The sequence below is a fragment of the Phocoena sinus genome, chromosome 9 (assembly GCF_008692025.1).
Source record: "Phocoena sinus isolate mPhoSin1 chromosome 9, mPhoSin1.pri, whole genome shotgun sequence".
NCBI lineage: Eukaryota > Metazoa > Chordata > Mammalia > Artiodactyla > Phocoenidae > Phocoena > Phocoena sinus.
The window spans coordinates 35,195,714-35,215,713 of record NC_045771.1 but is presented as its reverse complement, the minus strand read 5'-3'; the positions used below and the strand labels follow the sequence as shown (position 1 = coordinate 35,215,713).

General features: G+C 35.1%; 1 protein-coding gene across 1 annotated transcript in view; it reads left to right on the top strand.

Moving 5' to 3' along the window:
- The window catches only part of FOXP2 (forkhead box P2), a 371,655-nt gene that overhangs the window by 347,068 nt on the left and 4,587 nt on the right, over positions 1–20,000 (top strand). Inside the window, exon 17 of the mRNA XM_032642873.1 lies at positions 1–61. This exon is cut by the window's left edge and continues 103 nt beyond it. Within this exon, the coding sequence (XP_032498764.1) occupies positions 1–61 (61 nt within the window). The remainder of the gene's footprint in view (positions 62–20,000) is intronic.

Here is a 20,000-nt window from a genome sequence, read left to right as displayed (position 1 = left end):
CCCTGGATCACATCGACAGCAATGGGAACAGCAGCCCGGGCTGCTCACCTCAGCCGCACATGTAAGTGGGGCTAACAGACTCCAAAAGGGGAAGAACCGATATTCCTATGCTTCTCGTATTTACTAGTCTTCTGAAGTTTTGAATGGTGGATAAGTAAAAAATACAAGTTTAAATGGAGTTAAACTGTACCGTGTTTGTGACACGAAAAAGTGTATCAGAACTGCTTTTAATAACCTTTTAGATTCTCTCCAGTGTCCTATAATGATTGTACTAGCAGTCCTCTACAAATTCTTAGTACTACTAACATTCTCTTGAGAGTATAGCGGGGTCTAAGATGAGTCTCCATCTTACGGATCATTATCACAGTTTGGTTTGTATGGTCCAATAAGAATATTCATGATGGAACAAGTTGTCATAATTTTTACTACTGTTACAGGTCTCTAAACCATTTATGAACTGTAGTCAAGATATTTCCCGTTTTTATAAACCGTAAAATGCAAAGTTTAACTGTTAGACACAGTTTACATAGAAGCTGGTAAAGTGTAACTTTTTGCCTGTCTTATAAATCAGTGTAATTACATATTCAACTTTAATTACTGGTGCGTCTGTATTGGCAAGGTTTATATGTTATATTTTATGCAAGACTACGATTCCTATTAATATTTAGCAGCTAACTATATCATTAATTACTCTAAAATCTTTCCCCTACCATCTTTTTAATGGAGCTGAGAGAGTAGATGTATTAAAAATTGATGTATTGTAGATTTCACAAATGTGTGTGACACTTGAAAAAATGCCTGGCCTTATTCAATAGGCCAAGCATATCAGTTTCTTGTTTACTAAAAAGTATGGACCCTGCTAGAACTTAGAGTTCAGGAGGAAAAGTTAGAATCTGAATCCTGAACAATCCATTCAGTTGTTAGAATGAGTTTTAACTTAATGTCCATACTTCTGAGAGTTAAACATCACATACTTCTAATTTCAGGTTATTGAGGTAAGAACAGTACTTCCTCTCATTCTTATATTTTCCTCCCCTACTTTTGTACTAAATATCTAGTCAGAGGCCTGAAAGCGAAATATGGTCTTTCTAGCAGCCTATTTCCATTTGACCTTTCACCGGATATTACTTTTGTTGATTTTTGAGACATCTCATTCTATTTGACATATTAATGCCTTTAAGACCATGTGCCTAATTGCTTTATAGCACTTTTACTCTATCACCTTTGTGAAAAACACACGGTGAACATTAATATATTTTATCAGGTTCCAAACCATTACTTTTTCAAAATGGAAAAATTTGTCCTTTGGAAGTGTCTTTAGATGTGTTAAATAATACAAAAGAAGTGATAAAACTGGAAGTAGGGAGAACATATGGATATATGCTCCTAAGAGTAGCGGCGCTCTCACACAAGGCAAGTGAGCAATCCAACAGAAGTTTCTATATCCCTGCTTTATCCTCTCAGCCGTGCAGTGGGTAGCTTGAGGCCTTTTACTTTCAGCCATTCTCCTGAGTATGCCGATGTTTGCTCCCTGTATTAAATGCTAAAACAATAAAACTTTAAAGAGCAAACAAGAGTTAGACGCTGTTTTCCCCCTTTAAAAAAGACCAATTTCAGAGAAATGAAAGGTATTCCTAATAAAAGTGTTTCAGCTATTAATGCAACTCCTTGCGCTCCTATATGGTATACAGGGGTTGTTATGAACGATATATAGAGGGTATGTAGGGAGGTGGTTTTTAAAACATAAGTGTCCAGTGATAAGGATATTAAAATAAAAAATGAATGATTCAATACGATAGTTTATTAAACATTGTGTTTTAGAACCCGAAATAATAATTGGGCTAAATTACAGCATTATTAGGTTACTAGTATTTTTCGTTTGGCAATTGCTATTTTCGATTTTTTCATTTTGTTATTTAGTTACACTTTAATTATAAAATACCTCAGAAAAAATAGTGGGTGTAAAACAATATATAAAAATTGTATATTTAACTCCTGATGTGGTGCCACTATGGGCTTAGAAAACTAAGATGTTCTTAGTCAATATATCGTACATTTTATGCTCATATGAATTAGTGCATGTGAAAAATATGTATGTGTTTTTTCCATAGAGAGATAAAAGGAAAGCTTTCCTCGGCTTATTGGAAATAGATTTCAGAAAAGACAAAAATTGGGGGAAGACCAAATCTTGTTTTTTCCTAAATTATGTAAATTATAATCATGTTTAATTATCTTGCAGAATACTGAGTCAACATTCTCTCTTTGAATCTGTTTCTGCTGCGGTCATAAACGTTTTGTATGTTGGATGTCAAATATTATTGATGGAATGTCACTTCAGTATTCTATATCTGCATCTTTATAGAGTTTTAAGATGCTCGGACTTAAAAAGCATTTTATGTACATTACTAGACAAAGGAAAATATCATCTAATTCGCTCCATCAAAATTTGTCTGCATATGGGCTTCCCTGGTGGCGCAGTGGTTGAGAGTCCACCTGCCGACGCAGGGGACACGGGTTCGTGCCCTGGTCCGGGAAGATCCCACATGCCGCGGAGCGGCTGGGCCCGTGAGCCATGGCCGCTGAGCCTGTGCTCTGCAACGGGAGAGGCCACAACAGTGAGAGGCCCGCGTACCGCAAAAACAAAACAAACAAAAAAAATTTGTCTGCATATAATTGAATGCACTTCAAAGTACTTTTTGAAAATTAAGCAGAAGTGAAAGAATTTTTTTACATTTCAGTAGCATAGTCGTGTGTCCTGAAATGAAATCATGGTACTGGTCCTTGTTGTCATTGTTGTCATTGGTTGGGGGAGGGGAGGGAGTAAGTTAAGCTGATGCAACTGTTAGCAAGAGGCAGAGGGGCCTAGTGGTATTAGTATATGAGCTCTGGTGACAGACTGTGGTGGTTCCAGTCCCAGATTTAGCACTTAACAGCTGAGTACGATTTATTTGTTTCCTCAGTTTTCTCAGCTGAAAGTGAGGTAAGTCATGATAATATGTACCGCATAGGATTCTTGCAAATAAAACAAGTGCCTGGAATATAATAATTGCTCCCTGTGTCCCTCATAGTGCTGTATTCAGAGTTACTGATTTATATTACCTCTTGTAATACCTCATTACTGCTGTAAAGGAGACCATAAACAATATAAAAAAATTTCGCATTTTAATACATTTTTTGTAGGCTCTCCATAACTGTATGGTTACTTTCTTTGGTAGTCAGTCCCTTTGCTTTTCCTCCCACTTCCTCTTATAATTCATGAAGTAAGCAGATCCATAAGAAGTGAAAGAATGTGAGACAGGAATTTATGGTAGGCAGCACCTTACTCAGACTCAACGAGATAAGAGATTTTTGAGATACGAAGACGTTACCTGAGGTTGGAGGCAACGAACAATCCAAATAGAATAATATCAACCCAGAACAGGAGCTCACGATATCTGCCCGGAGAACATTGCATATGAGGTTTGACAGGAATGTAGAATATATGAAAGGAGACCAGACTGTTGAATGCTTTAAATGTCAAGCTATGGTGTTTGTTTTGATCAGTATGGAACTTACTAATGTTATAAGCTTGGGTTTCACACGACCAGAGATGTGCTTTAGGAAGAGTAATCTGAACGTGTACTGAATGAAGCATGCCTGAATGAAACTCAGGTGAGGTAGGATATTCTGGAGTTGGGAGAGACTGGAAGCAGAAGATGAGTCCTTGCAGGATGTAGTATCTGACTTAAGTACAAGACAGCGAGTGGACAGCAAGGAATCCATACAAGTGCTGTGAAGAGAAATACAGAACAAGACAACTGATTGAATGCTGGGGGCAAAGAGGAAAATTAGGAAAAATCATAGCAACTGTAAAAGCCTGTGAAGAGAAATAGAGAGCACAAGAGGACGGGCTCAAGGGGGGAAATGGTGATGAATTCAGTATTATCCTACTTGCTGAATCCAAGAACATAAATGTCCTTAGATTCAGGAAAAAACAAAATTGAAACTGTTTCTTCATTTAGTCTTTTTATTCAGCTCCAGAATAGTAAAATAAAGTATTCCTGAGGTTGATAGAAAAGATGTTTTGAAGCTTTGGAAGAGTAGAATAACTATGGTTTAGTGCTTCTTATAAATTATTTTTAGAGAACAAGAAAGGCCAAATTATCATCCATATTCTTCATTTTGACGCTCCGTATGTAACACTTCCCCACACTGTGGCTTTCACTCTAAGAGTGCCCTGAATGAAGGCTTTTGCCAAATTAGTGCATTTATTTTGCCTTAACTCTTTGCCTTTCTTCCCTTTCCTTTTTCATTCTCCTCTCTTACCTAAATTCTACCTTTCCTTAAGGGCCTCATCCTATTTTTCCAGGCGGCTTTCCCAAGTAATTTTGCAATCAGGACCTACGTTCTGCTCCACATTTCTGAAGAGCTGGCTGCTTATATCATTATCTGGAACTAACGCAGTGCGTGTGTGTGCGTGTGCGTGTGCGTGCGTGTGCGTGTGCGTGTGTGTGTGGTCACGCACAGGTGTGCTTGCACATGTGTATGCTCAGTTTGCAGTTATCTCTGGCTTAATGGCAGGTCACTTAAGGCCAAAGACTGTGTTTTAGACATATTATAGCATATGAAACCCCTAACACATTATACCATACAAAGTAAGCACTCAATAACCATATGATAGTGATTATGAAGAATCAAATGGGAGGTAACAGTTAATGAGAAATGGTTTGACTTCACGGGGTAATTTCTCCAAAAGTACACTCCAGGATTCTCTTAGAACTCTGAAGAAGGGAGAAGAAGAGATTTTTAGGAAGAAGAGATAATGAGATAGAATACTAGCTAAGAGATCTTTCTAAATATTGGGAGAGTGTGTTTGTGAACTTTTATTTTTAATTTTAATTATTTAGTTAATACGTATTTTATAATTGTCCAAAGTTATGTCAATAGCAAGTGACAGGCCTGCACCGCGTTCGTGATTGTCCTCCCGGACCTTGTTAAATTTTATTTATTTTGTTGAAGGTGAAATGAAAAAAAAAATTATTGCGATTAATACAGTATTAATCAGATGTATGTTCAAGAGGATTTTAGCAGAAAGTAGGACAGGTTAAAGTTAGGTGGAATCATACAGATTTTACCTAATAATTTTTTGAAATTGTTTTGACTCTTTTCGATCAAGTAGATTTCTAAAATTTATTTTCTGCTGCTGTTGTAAGAGATCTAGACCCATCATGGTCTGAACAAAAGTAAAGAATACTTCCTGTAAGAGTCTAAGTATCATTACAATTTATAATACTCTTCCCTTCTGCGCCTCAGCGCCAATATTCCCTGATTACCTGACTTTTCAGAGTTTTATAGATTATAGATAAAATTACTTTAGATTCCTATTTTATACCAGTGTTTGCCTCTCATAAAAACTACCTGAAGAGTTAGGATTGATGCTATGTTCAGGTGGAAATAATTTGAACTTACTTTCTTCTCCCATGTGTTAGACTTAAATGAATGAAAAGAGAAGAAAACGTTTGGAGAAGACCTGGAAGGTGAACTCACACTGGTAGAATCAATCCATTTCCTGTCTCCTTCCAAACCTGAGGCAAAAGAGAAATTTAATGATGTACCCGCCATATTTAGTTCAAATCAGTTGTTTCTTTTTTATTAAGCAGTTGTTTCTCCTCACTCTCAGTAAGTTGGCTCAGGTTTGCCTTTTCTTTCTCTTATGAAAATGTTAAATGAGGTTCCCATTTTTATATTTTCAAATTTTGTTTCTAGAGATCAAAACGAATGTTCTTCCTGAGCTGGTTTTGTATGGAGGGCTCCACGCACAAAGCCTTCCATTGTCATGCCGTTCCCCTTTCTGATTATTAGAGTCTCCTACTGTTGAGTTTTCAGATCATTTCTTACGTGTCATTCCTGAATCCTCTTAGCCTCCGTGCCATTTCAAAGTTCTACTTGCTAATATTCTATATTAGTTGCAGGTGATTATTTTTTCTGCCTCTTATTAAAGCAAATGTTTGAAGTTTGCGAGTTAATGAACTTCTGTATAGAATCAGAATGTTAATATGGCTCATGTAAGACTAGAAAATATATTTGTTGTGTTCTTCGAAGCCAAAACTTTAGGGTAAGGAAATCAAGGTCTGCGGCATCGCACAAAAGGAGTAGTGTAGTGTTATTCCAGGACTACAATGGAGATCACATTAATCTTTTTTATTAACATGTTGAATGCACATTCTACACGCCCCAGAACTTTCCATGCATTGCATGTCCCAGTCAGTCATCCTTACAACATCCTCTGCTTCTTGAGAACCTCAGTTCGTTATACCACTCCAATGATAAACTTCAGCCTCTCCTAGCAATAATACTTTGCAACCAAAGACAGCTAAAAGGGACTGCTAGATGCCCATTTTGTGCAACAGTATTGAAAATCTAATATAAATTGTGAAGTGTCATGAAACATAATGAAAATGTTCAAGTATATAATATTACCTTTCTTCCTTCTATTCTCTGTGGCTGCCTTAAAATTTAAATTGCTGTTTGTAGGCACATGTAGAATTTGCAGACCCTACACCTTCGGTTGGTGATATTTTATATAAAATCCCTACAGATCTTAGATCTTTCTGTGGACAAAGGCATTTGAAATTGGAGTGGCTCTGTATATCAGAGGAAAGCAGTTGAAAGTGGCTGACAACTTGAACAAGTGGAATGCTCGTTGTTTTCATGCCTGTTAAGCCTGCACTATTTTTTTGCTGATATTTTGGATCATTAAGTTGCATTAAGAAGAGCTCTAAACATAAAAGCATATTTTTGCTTTACATGTCTTCACAGATTTTTTAATTCACAATTTTTCATTTATCTTTAATTTTTTTTCCCTAACATTTCTGGGCCTCATAATTTTATTCTGATTTAATTCTATTTTTATTTAACCTCTAAACTTTTTTATTAACTTTGCTAGTTAGCTTTGAGATCTCTTTCCAAAGTGATGGTACAGAACTTATGACTATGCCAGCTCTTTATTATCTCATCTTTTTTTTTAAGTGCTACAAGTATGGCTCAGTAGCCCCTGTTCTTTTTTACATTATTCCAGTCCCCGTATGTGGCACTTACAGCTCATTCTAGTTCCTCCTAATAAAAAAGATCCTCCCAGAGATACAGTGCCTTCAGCTAAAAAGTGCTGTATCCCCACCGTGCCAATAGTGGAAATTTGTGGGTTCCTGTAGGGTTTTAAAGGATTTTTATAGAACTATACAGATGGTATTTAAGTTTTCTGTTATGAATGCCCGCAATTTAGGCAAAGGGTGTCAGAAAACTTTTAGGTGACAGTATTGTAGCCTACTGCTTCTGTTTTATATCTAAAGAAGATACTTTGTTAGGAGGTACATCTTCCTTTGCACTAACACTATTTGAGCCTTAGAGGGTCAAAAAGTAATTGACTGAATTGTTTAAAAATGAATATTGTTATTCAGCATTTTTTCCTTCTAGTACCAGGAGAAAATACCATAGTACCATGTATACCCATATGGTATTTTAACTTCAGCTCTTGACATAGGGCTTAGGGAAGTGGATGTCTATTAGGTGATATGGGTATTTTATGACTAAAGATATTTATTATGTAAAGTTGACGGTCACTTCAGAATATTACTTAATGTGAAGATACTTTACATAAGAAATTATATTTTAATATGTGTTAAAATTATATTCATTTTGACTCCTTTGGGAGAATTTTAAATTGACCTTTCAAATAAGTACAGCAATGTATTTTAAAACTTTGACACTAATAAACAGAGTTTCAAACTTGATCTCAGGGTTCCTACATTCCGTAAGTAGTTTCTATCATTAGGATAGAATTAAACAATTTATATAAGCAACAGATGACAAATAATTTCACATAACTAGTGGAAACTGACATTCTTCCGTTTGCTCAACATTATCTTAATCTTTGAGCACTGAAAATGGTATAACATCAGCAAGACATTTAAAAGGCAGAAGCAGGAGTAATCATTGGTCACATAATGTTATCTAACTCTTGATAAATTTACCATTTGCAACACTAAATCTCAGGTCCCTTTTGTTAATTAGCAGGTCAGAGAAAGACATAATCTTCTAGATTTAGAACAAAAGCTATTGTTTTTACTCCCTATTCCATTCTCGTGCTAAGAACTAACAGCGTAGCTAAGCACAGTTCAGGAGGAAACTGAACATTGAGTCAGTCTTACGGTTTAATTTGAGCAAAGGAATAACTCCAGCAGAGCAGCCAGTCTCCCAGATTAGATAGACCTAATGACACGAGCCATATGTAATTCTGGTGAAGAGCCATCTCTGTCAAGATATCCAAGAAACAGCTTCACCAGGAGCGGGCAGTGAATGGGCAGCATCCCATCAGGGCAGCTTGGCAAAGGAAACAGACAACAGTCCAGAAAAGATGGGTGAGCCATGTCAGCGAGGGCTGCCCAGAGCCATACTATAGCCCAACTATAGGACTTTGAGGTCCTGATCTTCAAGGAATCAGAACCCTAATTATCAATGAGAAATTAGAGAGAAACAGGAACATATACTTTGTGTGCCATATGCCCATCCTGACATTTCTGACTGAAACTTGGTCCAAGGAACAAGGCAAAAACGATTTTTGGATGAATGGTTCAAAGGAGTTTTGGAGCAGCAGCAAAGCTGACTTAATGGCCAAATGTCAAGATGTAATTTAGATTTTCTTTTATTTCTCTGACCAATAGATTAGAAATATAAAAGTCCTTAGATATATACCTGAATGTTTATTGAAAGCTACCATTTATGAGACACAAAATGGAATGGTACCAATTGTCTCTCAATGGGCAACTGTTTTGATTCTGAGATTGAGCACAGTATATTTGTACTCCTCAATGATCAAAGTAATTACATTTATATTTTCATTTCATCACAGCTGTTCTGATCACATCTATTACTTTTATAAATCAAATGGTAAATCTTAAAGAATTTAATTGTGCTTTTTATAATCGGCACTACAGCAAAACTATGTGAAATCATTTGGGAGTAAGCCTCCAAATCATGTAAAATCCAGTTTCTTTAAACAATGTTGTATAAATTTGAATAAATTATAATATAATGTTGAAGGTAAGGACAAGAAATCTTAGAGAAATTTCATATACATTTATATATATATATGCATGCGATTTATAAAATTCGGTTTCATTAACCTTAATCCACCTTTTTGTTATATTTCTTAGAACTTCTGTTGACTTTAAATAGAACTTTGGAACTCTACCTTGGGGTCAGATCTTTTGGGATGTAGAATAGAATTATAAAATGCATTCTTAAGAACGGCAGTGTGTAGCTTAGAAGAGAAAATGTTATTACAATTCTCAGAATATAATATTCCTTTGCAATCACACACTTAAATGGCTGCATTTTCTAGAAAGTAGAGTATGGGAGTTACAAGATTTATTAAATATATTAGTATTAAAGTTGTATTCTGACTTCAAGATGAAAAATTAACATTTATTTGGCTGTTTGTCCTTAGCCACAGTGAAGAGGTATGAGAAACTTTGTAGGGCATTTTCTAATTACATTCTGAATAAAGTAAACTAAACAAGGTATAATATGGCATGAGGAATCATCACTCCAATTTTTCTATCCTCTTTTAATGGTTGTACATTTCTGAGAGGAGGAATATTTTCCTTTTCATCCAGAAATAAGCAGGAATTTTATCTACTGAACTGGAATAATGGTTCTGGGTACTGTCCTAATGGCAACTATGTTCAAACTCATCCAAATCAAAAGGAAGATCAGTTCGTTCAACATAAGAATGTCTGTGGTAAATGTTAATTTACAAGAGAGAAAACAGTCTTGAAAAACAATAAAATTGGAAAAATATTGAATCATAGTAGTAAAGATCTGTTTTATAATTCCTTAATTGATAAAATAAGAGCTAATTTATCATTTCTAGTTGTTTTTAATTGTATGACCTTATTCACTTCTGTACACGAGAATTAAATATTTCTCTAATGTGTGCTTAAATTTGGAATATAAAAATCTAGATTATAGTGAAAGAAATCAGAGTTATCATTTCAAAAGAATAAAATCATAAATAGGATTACTTAAATAATTTCTTAATGACTGTATAAATAACTTCAGTTGTTTAATTACTCACATTAGCCTAAGATCATTTCTCAGTTTAGAAAGTACTTGCAAAATGTTTTCTTTTAAAAGTAAACTTTTCCATTTAAAACTTTAGTTTCATTTTCTAGGTTATTTCTGTGATATGTTAAACTAAAATACTTCCTAAATAAAATATTACTCTAAAAGTTACAAATGTTTAATTTAAGAAATGTGAATTGTTTCTCATTTCAACCTGACTTTGTACAAATGGAGATACCTAAACTTGCAGTTTTTATAAATCTACCATTAAATTCCAAATATAATTATATCATTTCCTTGTACATATACTAGAAGGAAATGAGTAAAATTGAATTTCCACAATCTCCATTTTTCATATGCTTTCTGAATGAGCATCAATTATTTTACCAGTTTCCCTGTGAAACTTCTTTGGAAAAAAAATGACCTTTTCAAAATGTTTTATTTGGGCTTCCCTGGTGGCGCAGTGGTTGAGAGTCCCCCTGCCGATGCAGGGGACACGGGTTCATGCCCCGGTCCGGGAAGATCCCACATGCCGCGGAGTGGCTGGGCCCGTGAGCCGTGGCCTCTGGGCCTGCGCATCCGGAGCCTGTGCTCCGCAACGGGAAAGGCCGCAACAGTGAGAGGCCCGCGTACCGCAAAAAAAAAAAGAAAAAATGTTTTATTTGATGTGGTTATAGCTTCCAGGATAGCTACTCAAAAATAACAAACAAAACCAAAAACTGAGCCTCATGAAACTAAATCTTCCATTTTAATAAAGGAGTCTGTGTTTGTATTTTGGAATCCATTTTACATCTCCGAAACAATGATACTTATGTGGTAAGCATGAAGGTTTTGCCATTGGCAAATTTGAACTAATTGAATAAAAATGTATTCAAACACATATGAAATTACAAAGTGGTAATCATACACTTTGATTTTTAAATGCTTATAATAGTTATCATTATTCATTCAACGGCTTTGTGCCAAGTACTAAATAGACATTGTAGACAGTTAAAAGGAAGTCTCATCTTCTCTAAGTATTTCCTTTTAATTACAAAATTTTTGATGCTATTTTGTGAGTCAAAACCTATGCAAATCAATGGACAGCCTTAGCCTGTAGCGATACTCAGTCTATTCTGATATTTTTTAATGTCATTAATCAACAGTTAAGATATAACAATATATGAGATAAAGAAGAATTTGTATGATTGTAAACATTTTCTTTTAGAGTTAATCAATGTATCCCATGTAGGTTAAAGGTATACAAACTAAATTAAGTAGAAGTATCAAGAAACTTGAACGTCAAGAACTTTAATAAATCAGTATTGAGTAGGAAATAGATGTGTGGTTTAAGGTCTACACATATTTCAGTACGTTCAATATGTTTCTCAGTGTACTGTATATATAAATTCATTTTACTGGATAAAGATTGCTATATTGGGCCAAATAAAATTATTTTTCACAGTAAAACTGAAGCATGAAGACCTTAATGCTATTTCTGAGGATAGGTTTTTGACTGTTATCTGGGGAGTAACGTTTTTTATATTAATGATCCACAGTTACTGGTAGAAACATGTTATATCCTTTGGGTATGCTAGGGCAATTATTCTTATAGGATTTTTAAGATGTATCATGTATCATATCTCATGTATCATGTTTATTACTCTTTTTCAATAAGTATATGTTATTTAATGTATTTAACTTTCTCTCAAACAACTAGGGTTATCTGAAGAAAGATATAAGGGGGCCTCCTAAAATGAGTAAACCACATAAAAACAATTTTACCTAGTCTTACCTTTAGTCTTGACTTGTAAATGTTTGATTAAATTAACTTTACATTGCCTGAAATCGCCCATATTGTAGAGATGAGCCATTAATTGTAAGTTTTTCTTCACAGCATTTGTTGACATCTATCATAACATTTAAGACTTAAAATTTTTATCATTAGTATTAAAAAATATTGTATTTATGAAGGGCCCTATCAAATTTACATTGTGCCACTGAATTACTCATAAATGATGACACTGTATAACTCTAAGATATTGCTCCCAAATTCCTGTCCAGTCTCATCCTACAAGTATTCCTCTCTAGGCAGATTGCCCACGCCAAGGCAAAAGAATGATCTATTCTCTTGATGATATCTAAATAAAGAAACACCATTGTGATTCTATAGTCTAACATCTATTGACTTAAACATGTTTTGAACATCTCAGTTTCAGAGAACTTTATTCATAGTACTTCCTTATTTTAAAGGAAAAATAGGAACAGTTTATAGGATCTTTTACTTCGTCTTAATTAAGGAGAAAATGAAGACAATTTACATTTCTCTAGAGAACATACAGTGTGATCACAATCAAAAAAGGTAAAGTTTTCCATTATGATTTGACTCTGCTGTAGGATGTTGGCAACAATAACATGGCTTCTGCCTTTCATTGATGCCTTGGGTACTTACAAATTTCACAACTAAAGGGGCAACACATTTCTTTAGGCAACAGATCAGTCTAGTAATGTAGCTAGTCCTCTCTTTGTGTTTTTGGTATATGCCATTATAAGGGTGGGCTGTAACACTGAGCAGTTAAACTAGAGCATAAAATCCAACTGCTACTTTGCATTTCCTTCTGGTAGAAGCTTGGCAGGTTGAATGGAGCAGAGATGTTTCATTCATTTAAGTTGAATAAACGTTTCTTGAGCACCTATTATGTGCGACATAGTCTGTTGGAAACTGGCAGGTGATCTGTTATCTACAAAGAGGTAGAACTCTAATCGAGGGATGGATATGTACAAAGGTAAGGAGGGAGTCCAAGTAAAGGAAGGAAGAGAGTTATAACCAAATTGCAAATTAAGTGTACATATGCACATGAAGAATCATGAAAGTCTTCATGGAGGAGATAGCTTTGAGTTATGCTTAACATGAAATCAATTTTTAGGTTGAACTTTATGAAATTATTGATATTTGACTGGGTTCTTTTTTGCTTACAGAAATAGCAATCTTAAACTTTTCAACCTACATTAAGCAGAGATGAGGAAAGAGAAGATAGATACAAAGGATTTGAGTGTATGAGCAAAGGTGACTAAGATATAAAGCATGAGTCTCATTCAGAGAATAGATCATTCTTTCGCCTTGGCATGGACAATCTGCCTAGAGAGGAGACTGGATAGGAATTTGGGAACCATAGCTTAGAGTTCATTAATCTCCAAGCTGATGATAGGGTAGGGGCATTGAAAATTCACCAATTATTTGGAGATCCTTAGCAAGACCCTCAAGGGTATATGTTACCTACTTTTAAAAAGACTTACCCTTTTCTTCTTTGCTACTCGTCCCTGGGTATACTGTATTTTTTCACTTGAAAAAGTGTCCACACTTTTTTTATGCCATTTTCCCTCAATATTCAGTTTAAAATATATTTTTCTTTAAGATGACTTAAGAACTCAGACTGAAAATTAAAAACAAAATTTCCAGAGATCAAGTATCAGCAGCCTTTATGAACGTGGCCATTGCTCCTGCTAGCAACTTAATCACAATGAGGACTGTAGAGAAATTTGTTTCAAAAGCTTCCCGTCTTCTACTTTCCGATATCCAAGCATTCCAGGATCTGCTTCCCCTCTTCCTCGAGCGATTAAAATGACAAATATAAAGATTCATCAAAATTGAATGAGTTATGAAGAGTCATCATCTATTTTAACTTTTAGAATTTTTGACAGAGATTTAGGCTCTTCTATCTTCTTGGTAGAGTGTAGAAGGGAACTATTTCACATACATATAAATTTAAAAGCAAGTATATACAAAACTTTTTAGTCCACAACCAATACCCTTAATTCTTCACTTCTCTCCACGTTTCTAATCCTGCTACCTTATTCCTGGCCATCATGACCTTATTACACTGTTTTAGTAAACTAGCTGGTTACCTTACCTCCAGTGGCCTACGTTCCATCTATGCTTTGCAAATTAATCCTCCTAAAACGCTTCTATCTTTTCACTGCCATGCTCAAAAACCATCAATAGCCCTTCAGCTGGTAGAGAATAAATTTTAAACTCCATAAATGCAACTCAAGGGCACTTCACCATCTGACCTTGTTCTGCTTTCTAACATATTTCTTTATCACCAACCCTCCTTTCCCCATGGCCTCTACACACTCTCAGCGTTCCTACAACACATATAAAATTCTCTATTTTTCCCATTTCCACTCAGAATGCCCCTTTCCTCAACTCTGCGTAATGAACGTTTTCATATATTTCAAAGCCTACGTGAAGTGACAACTTCCTCCGTCATAGATCATTGACTGAATGCATTGCCAGAATTTCTCTCCCATCTTTCATAACACTTTGTCTGTTATGGTATAGATCACATTCTGCTTGGCATCGAAGTTACCTGTGTGTATGTCTTACTTCCTCTATACACTTGTGTGTATGTCTTACTTCCTCTATACTATTTTTAGTCTATTAGACTAAAAGCTGTATGAGAACAGGAACCATTTTCTGTATCAGCCCCTAGACCAGTAGTTTGCAAATAATGTTTATTGAATTGATTTTTTCACTTCTAGCAAGAAGTAATGTTTATCCTTGTAGAAGTATTTCCATTTCAGCTACTGACTTTCAGCCTTTCTGTCAGGAAGTATTAACAGACTTTATGTCTCTCCACCACTGAATACTTTCCCTCTAACTATCTAAAGAAGTTCCAAATAGCTTTCTAATTCTCCTAAGTGTAAATTACATCAAATTAGGAGGTTGGCTATTCCTTCTTCAAGCAAGAAATTTAAATCACTGCTTTTCTGTAGTAAGTAATAGGTAGTGGACTTGGAGTAGTTGAATTGGAAATCTTGTGTTTCACTGACAGAACGATTTTTAAACTGTTCACAATTAATTCCTGGATTCTCGTTTAAATGAATACTCATTATCTACCAAATGGATAATTTGCTTTAAAATCAAAGATGAAGTTACTTCCAAATCCACTTAAAGGAATAGGACATATTTCATCAGGTTTAGAAGAACTACTAAAGTGACTGTCAAGGTAAATATGTCTACCTGCTGTCTCTGCCCTTCTATGCCAGAAGTCTGTACTCTTCTGTGATAACCTAGATGCTTGGTATGTATTAGGTGCCCAGTAAACAAATGAAGTGCTGGATAGATTATCCAATCCAGACTTCATAGACTCCTGCCTTAAGATAACGTTACAAATAAGTCTATTTATTATCCTTTATTCAAGATCTCACAGATGAGACAATAAGAAATCAATTATTCCACTAGTTTTTTTTTCTTTTTGTTCATAAGTTAAGAAAAAAAAAAACAATTAAGTCCTCAGTTTCAATAGTTTCATTCTATTTGCTCAAAGTAGCTTCTACTTTACTTATTATTAAGGGCTCTATTAAGGACTGCAGCTCAATCTGTAAGACACCTCAAATCGAAACTGAAAGGAGCCGTGCATAAATTTCAAATCAGGGAGGAAAAATGGCACGATGAATATCCAAACCATCCACAATATATCTTCTTCAAAACCAGAAAGAGTTTTATCACCAGGATAGATAGTCAAGAATTTCTCTCGTCTGTCCATCTGAACTTGTTCTTCCTTTACTGTCTTTAATGAATTCCAGTAGGAGTATAGATGCTTTGGGATTCTGCTTAGAGGCAAATAATCTCTCCCAGCTGTTAACCCCTCCAGTATCACTTAATTGCTATTCCTCTTAGGACACTTATGGCTGGCAACTGTGTACATATTTGAGTACATATTTCTCCCATACCAGACTGCAACTTCTTTGATAGATGTTTAAATGCCTCCACAGTGCCTTATATCTAGAGGGTACGCAATAAACGCGTTAAATTAATCATTGGCAATAGGAGATAATGTTATTGGCTTTTCCTGTCAAAGTGAGATTGATGCTCTTTATGCCATTATGGACACAGGCGACTTGACTCAACCCACGGCATAAAAGAACTTTTGGCAGAAAATTTATTGTCTATCAGGCTTATATATATTGCTATGTCTCTTAAAATTTCCATATTTCAGTCAACTTTGAGTTCATCTATTTAAGGTTTCTCCAGCTGAATATATATTATCAGACTTCATAAACTTCAGTGTACATAGCACATGTGATGCAGGCCTGGACCATTCAATGCATGTATGTTAATGATTTCACTGACAAGTTATGATGAGGGAGGCCTGGGATGGGATGGCTGAGGAGTGTAAGTGCGGGGGCTCTGCCTACCAAACATTTCAACAATGGTCTTTCTACTTTGAAGTTTACTTTCCTCTGTTGATCTAAAAATGGTCAGAGACAGGACCTGAGATTTTGGCTTACTGCCGTAGTGTTCAGGAATGTGTTAGTAAATAATTCTTTGGAATAATTATAGTAATATGTTGTGTTATTTTGTCCCTTTTATACCTTAAATGTACCTTTAAGGAAATGTAGCTAGTCAATACTTTAATAGCCCTAATGCCTGGCATTTGGTATGTGGGGCACTTATATCTTTGTTTTATGACTTTTCTGGTATAGTAATAAAAGTCTTAATTTGTAGAAGGGCTAAAATGTTTTAAGAGCTAATTAAGTTCGTACGTTGTTTAAAAAGCAATCCGTGTACTTATACTATAACTTCTTCCAAAAAAGGATTTAAGGTTGTAATTATATCATGAGTGTATCTAACACTGATCACTTATGAGCCAGTCACTGTTCCAAGTGTTCTGCATACACAAAAAATCATTTACTCCTCATAACTACTATGTAAAGTAGGTACTTTATTATCTCTGCCTTATGAATAAAGAAACAGAGGCACAGAGACATTAAGTAACTTCCCCAAGGTCACACAGCTAGGAAGTAAAGGAGCCAGTGTTTAAACCCAAGCATTTTATCCTCAAAGCTCACTGAATTCTTAAACACTATAGTATTAACCACTTATCCACTGCTGCATGACTAAAGATTATAAATGAGGTGCCTAAATTATTCAAGATTACTTTATGCTACACTCATAAGTTAATCAAAATACTAAATACATAAAAATTCTTGTATTAAATTATACCCTGTTAATTAAGAACCTTTATATGATTCAACTGGAGAAGAGGATATGTAAGGAGGAATTGGTGAGCACTGCATAGACAGGGAGTTACTTTAAAGGGTTTCCTTTATTTTATTTGAATTGTCAGAGGAATTTCTTTGGTGAAGGGGAGCATTTTTCCTGGGAGAAAATCTAATTATCCTATAATAGAGTAACACATGGTATCCTGAAGAATTTGGAAAAATGAACACTACAGAGATAGCCCCTTCTTTCCCGGAGATAAATTAAATGACCCTCATATCCTATAATGGGAGGAAGAAGGGAAAGATACTGCTGATGGCTGCAGAAGAGACTAATTTCCGATTCATTCTACAACCCACCAAAGGCATGTGGTTTCCTTGGGTTTCATTTCCTTTGAATTGGCATACAGGACATGTGAAAACATGGAGCTCTCTGAGATCCAAAAGTGAGAAACCTAATATAAGTGGAGATAATCATGATAGAATTGTATTTTTTTTGAAAAGGATTCCACCAATGAATAGGCATAGGTACTATAACTTTCAAGCAATTTTATTCCCTGGGATGCTTAAACTTCTCTTGCTACATTTTATTTCTTTTTTAGACATTGTATTGGTGGCAATCGGATATTTTTAAGAACTGAGCATTCATAATTATTGGCTGTGGTTTTAGTTTATTTTAGTAAATGAGCAGCCTAACACTGTAGCCTTAAGGGAAAATTTCATTTACATCTTTCTCAGGTCTGATACCTTGTTCACAAACTAATTCTGAGTGAAAGGATTCTAAGAACACTTAATTCCAGAGAGAAATTTTCTCTTTTATAGTTGATACAAATGAAACTCTTAATGCCTTGATGGCACATCGTTTATTCAGTTAACACATATTTACGAGGTGCTTGCTATGGATACAGCTCTCTTGATCTGTGAAGTTCATAGTCTAGTAGGCAAGACACAGTACAGTCACCACCAGAAAGAGTTCAGTACAGTACATGTGATAAAGGCAACGTGAGATAGCAAGAATAACCGGGTTCCAAGAAACAGTCCAGAGGCCAGTTGTATACTAGTCCTGGCTCTGCCTGTATTTATCATAACTCTTGGAAAGTTACTAATTTTTTCCTCTGTAAAACAGGAGCATTGGATAAAATTATGTTTGATACAGTGTTAGGATTCCAAGATTCTGTAGTTTTGGGTAAAAGAATGATCCAAAAAAAAAAAAAATGCTTTGGAGGGTTGAAGTAGGAGGTCAGTGAAAGCCAGACAGGTCAAACAAACTCTTTAGAAGTAGGTAAGATATAACTTGGTCCTTATATGGTAGACAGGATGTGCACAGGTAGAACACAGTGAGGAAGGGAATGCCAGGTTCTGTGCACACACAGTGAGTTGAAGAGGAAAGCGCAGACCAAGTCAGCGTGAAAAAATGACTTGGAGTAGGAATTGAACATGATATTTTAAGGGTGATGTTTTGAGTCGGGAGTAGAAGTTATTATTCAGAACTACTGTTGTGCACAGGGAGGTTGCAGCCTAACTGTGGAGAATGGCTGAAGGGTTTTGGCTCAATCCTGTCTCATTCCCCTGTGTCTCAGTTCAGATAGATTTTTGTACAAGGCAACGACATAATGAAATAAATTCCTTGTGTATTAAAATTCTCTGAGAAGGTAATGGAACATGCCTTTATAGTGATCCTTTAAAAAAGAATTCTATGTGTTTGTATTTTAGAAAGACATCCCATTTGTTATTCCTCTTTATCTGGAACTTGAGACTTTTCCACAGGTTCTTTATTCAAATAAAAATCCAACCCAGAAAAGTAAAACACAAATGAATCAGATACTCAGACACTCAGCTCCAGCTGAGGGGACAGTGGAAGTGGAACAGGGGATTAGGAAAGAGAGTCAGACTAGGGAGACCTCCTAGGTCTTCTCAGAGCCTTGAGAACATTAAGACAAACCAACTACAAAAGAAGTCAGATCTTTAGCTAAAATTATTAGATGCTCAGAATAATGTTAATTGACTTGAGGTTAATCCCATAGATATCTGCGTATGTCTTGCCAGCTATTCAATATCTGTTTAGAAATATTCATCTATTTAAGCTTGAAAGTTTTGAATATTCATAGGTCATTTATGAGACCTAGTTAAAAAAAGATGCTATTATATTAACCTTAGGAGTTTATTCTAATCATTTCCAATACTTAAGAGTTTGACATTCAGTAAAATGTTCTGAATCCCAGCTTGAACCTGGAAAATCTAAAATTATAAATTCAACTTATAATGATTATTAAATCAAAACATCATTTTTTAATAAAAGTCATTAAATGAATATGAACTTTCACAAGTAATCTTACTAGAAGATTTCATTTGTATATTTTATAGGGTACTTTGGGAATATTAACATTAAATTTAATAAATGTTTAAAATTCTGAGTATGTCTGCGTGATACCGTAACAACTAGTTGGTTCATCGGTCATTTTACTCAAACTATTGGCTACTTCAATGAAACATTTAATCAAAGTAATTGTTGAGTTCAATTGCTAAATATTTTTCGATCAGAATCATTGGTTTTGTTTTTAAAATGATCCTTATAAACCAGCTTTTATGATTTCAGGCTTTTATTATCCTGAAATAATCTATGGGTACACACACACACACACACACACACACACACCACGCTTACACATAGATCCCCCCCACCTCCATGGTACACACAGTTTCCTAGTTGCACATTTCTAATTTTCTAATTGACTCTGTAACCTTTTATTAGGACCAAAGAGTTTATTCATCACATAAAATAGTATCTCCAGATTGGTCATGCGTATATATCAGAAGTCCTACTTTTCTCATTTGTAAGTTATTCTTTACTAAATATCATTAGGTATTTCAAGGACTATAATATTAATTAATAAATTCTTATGCAGGACAATAAC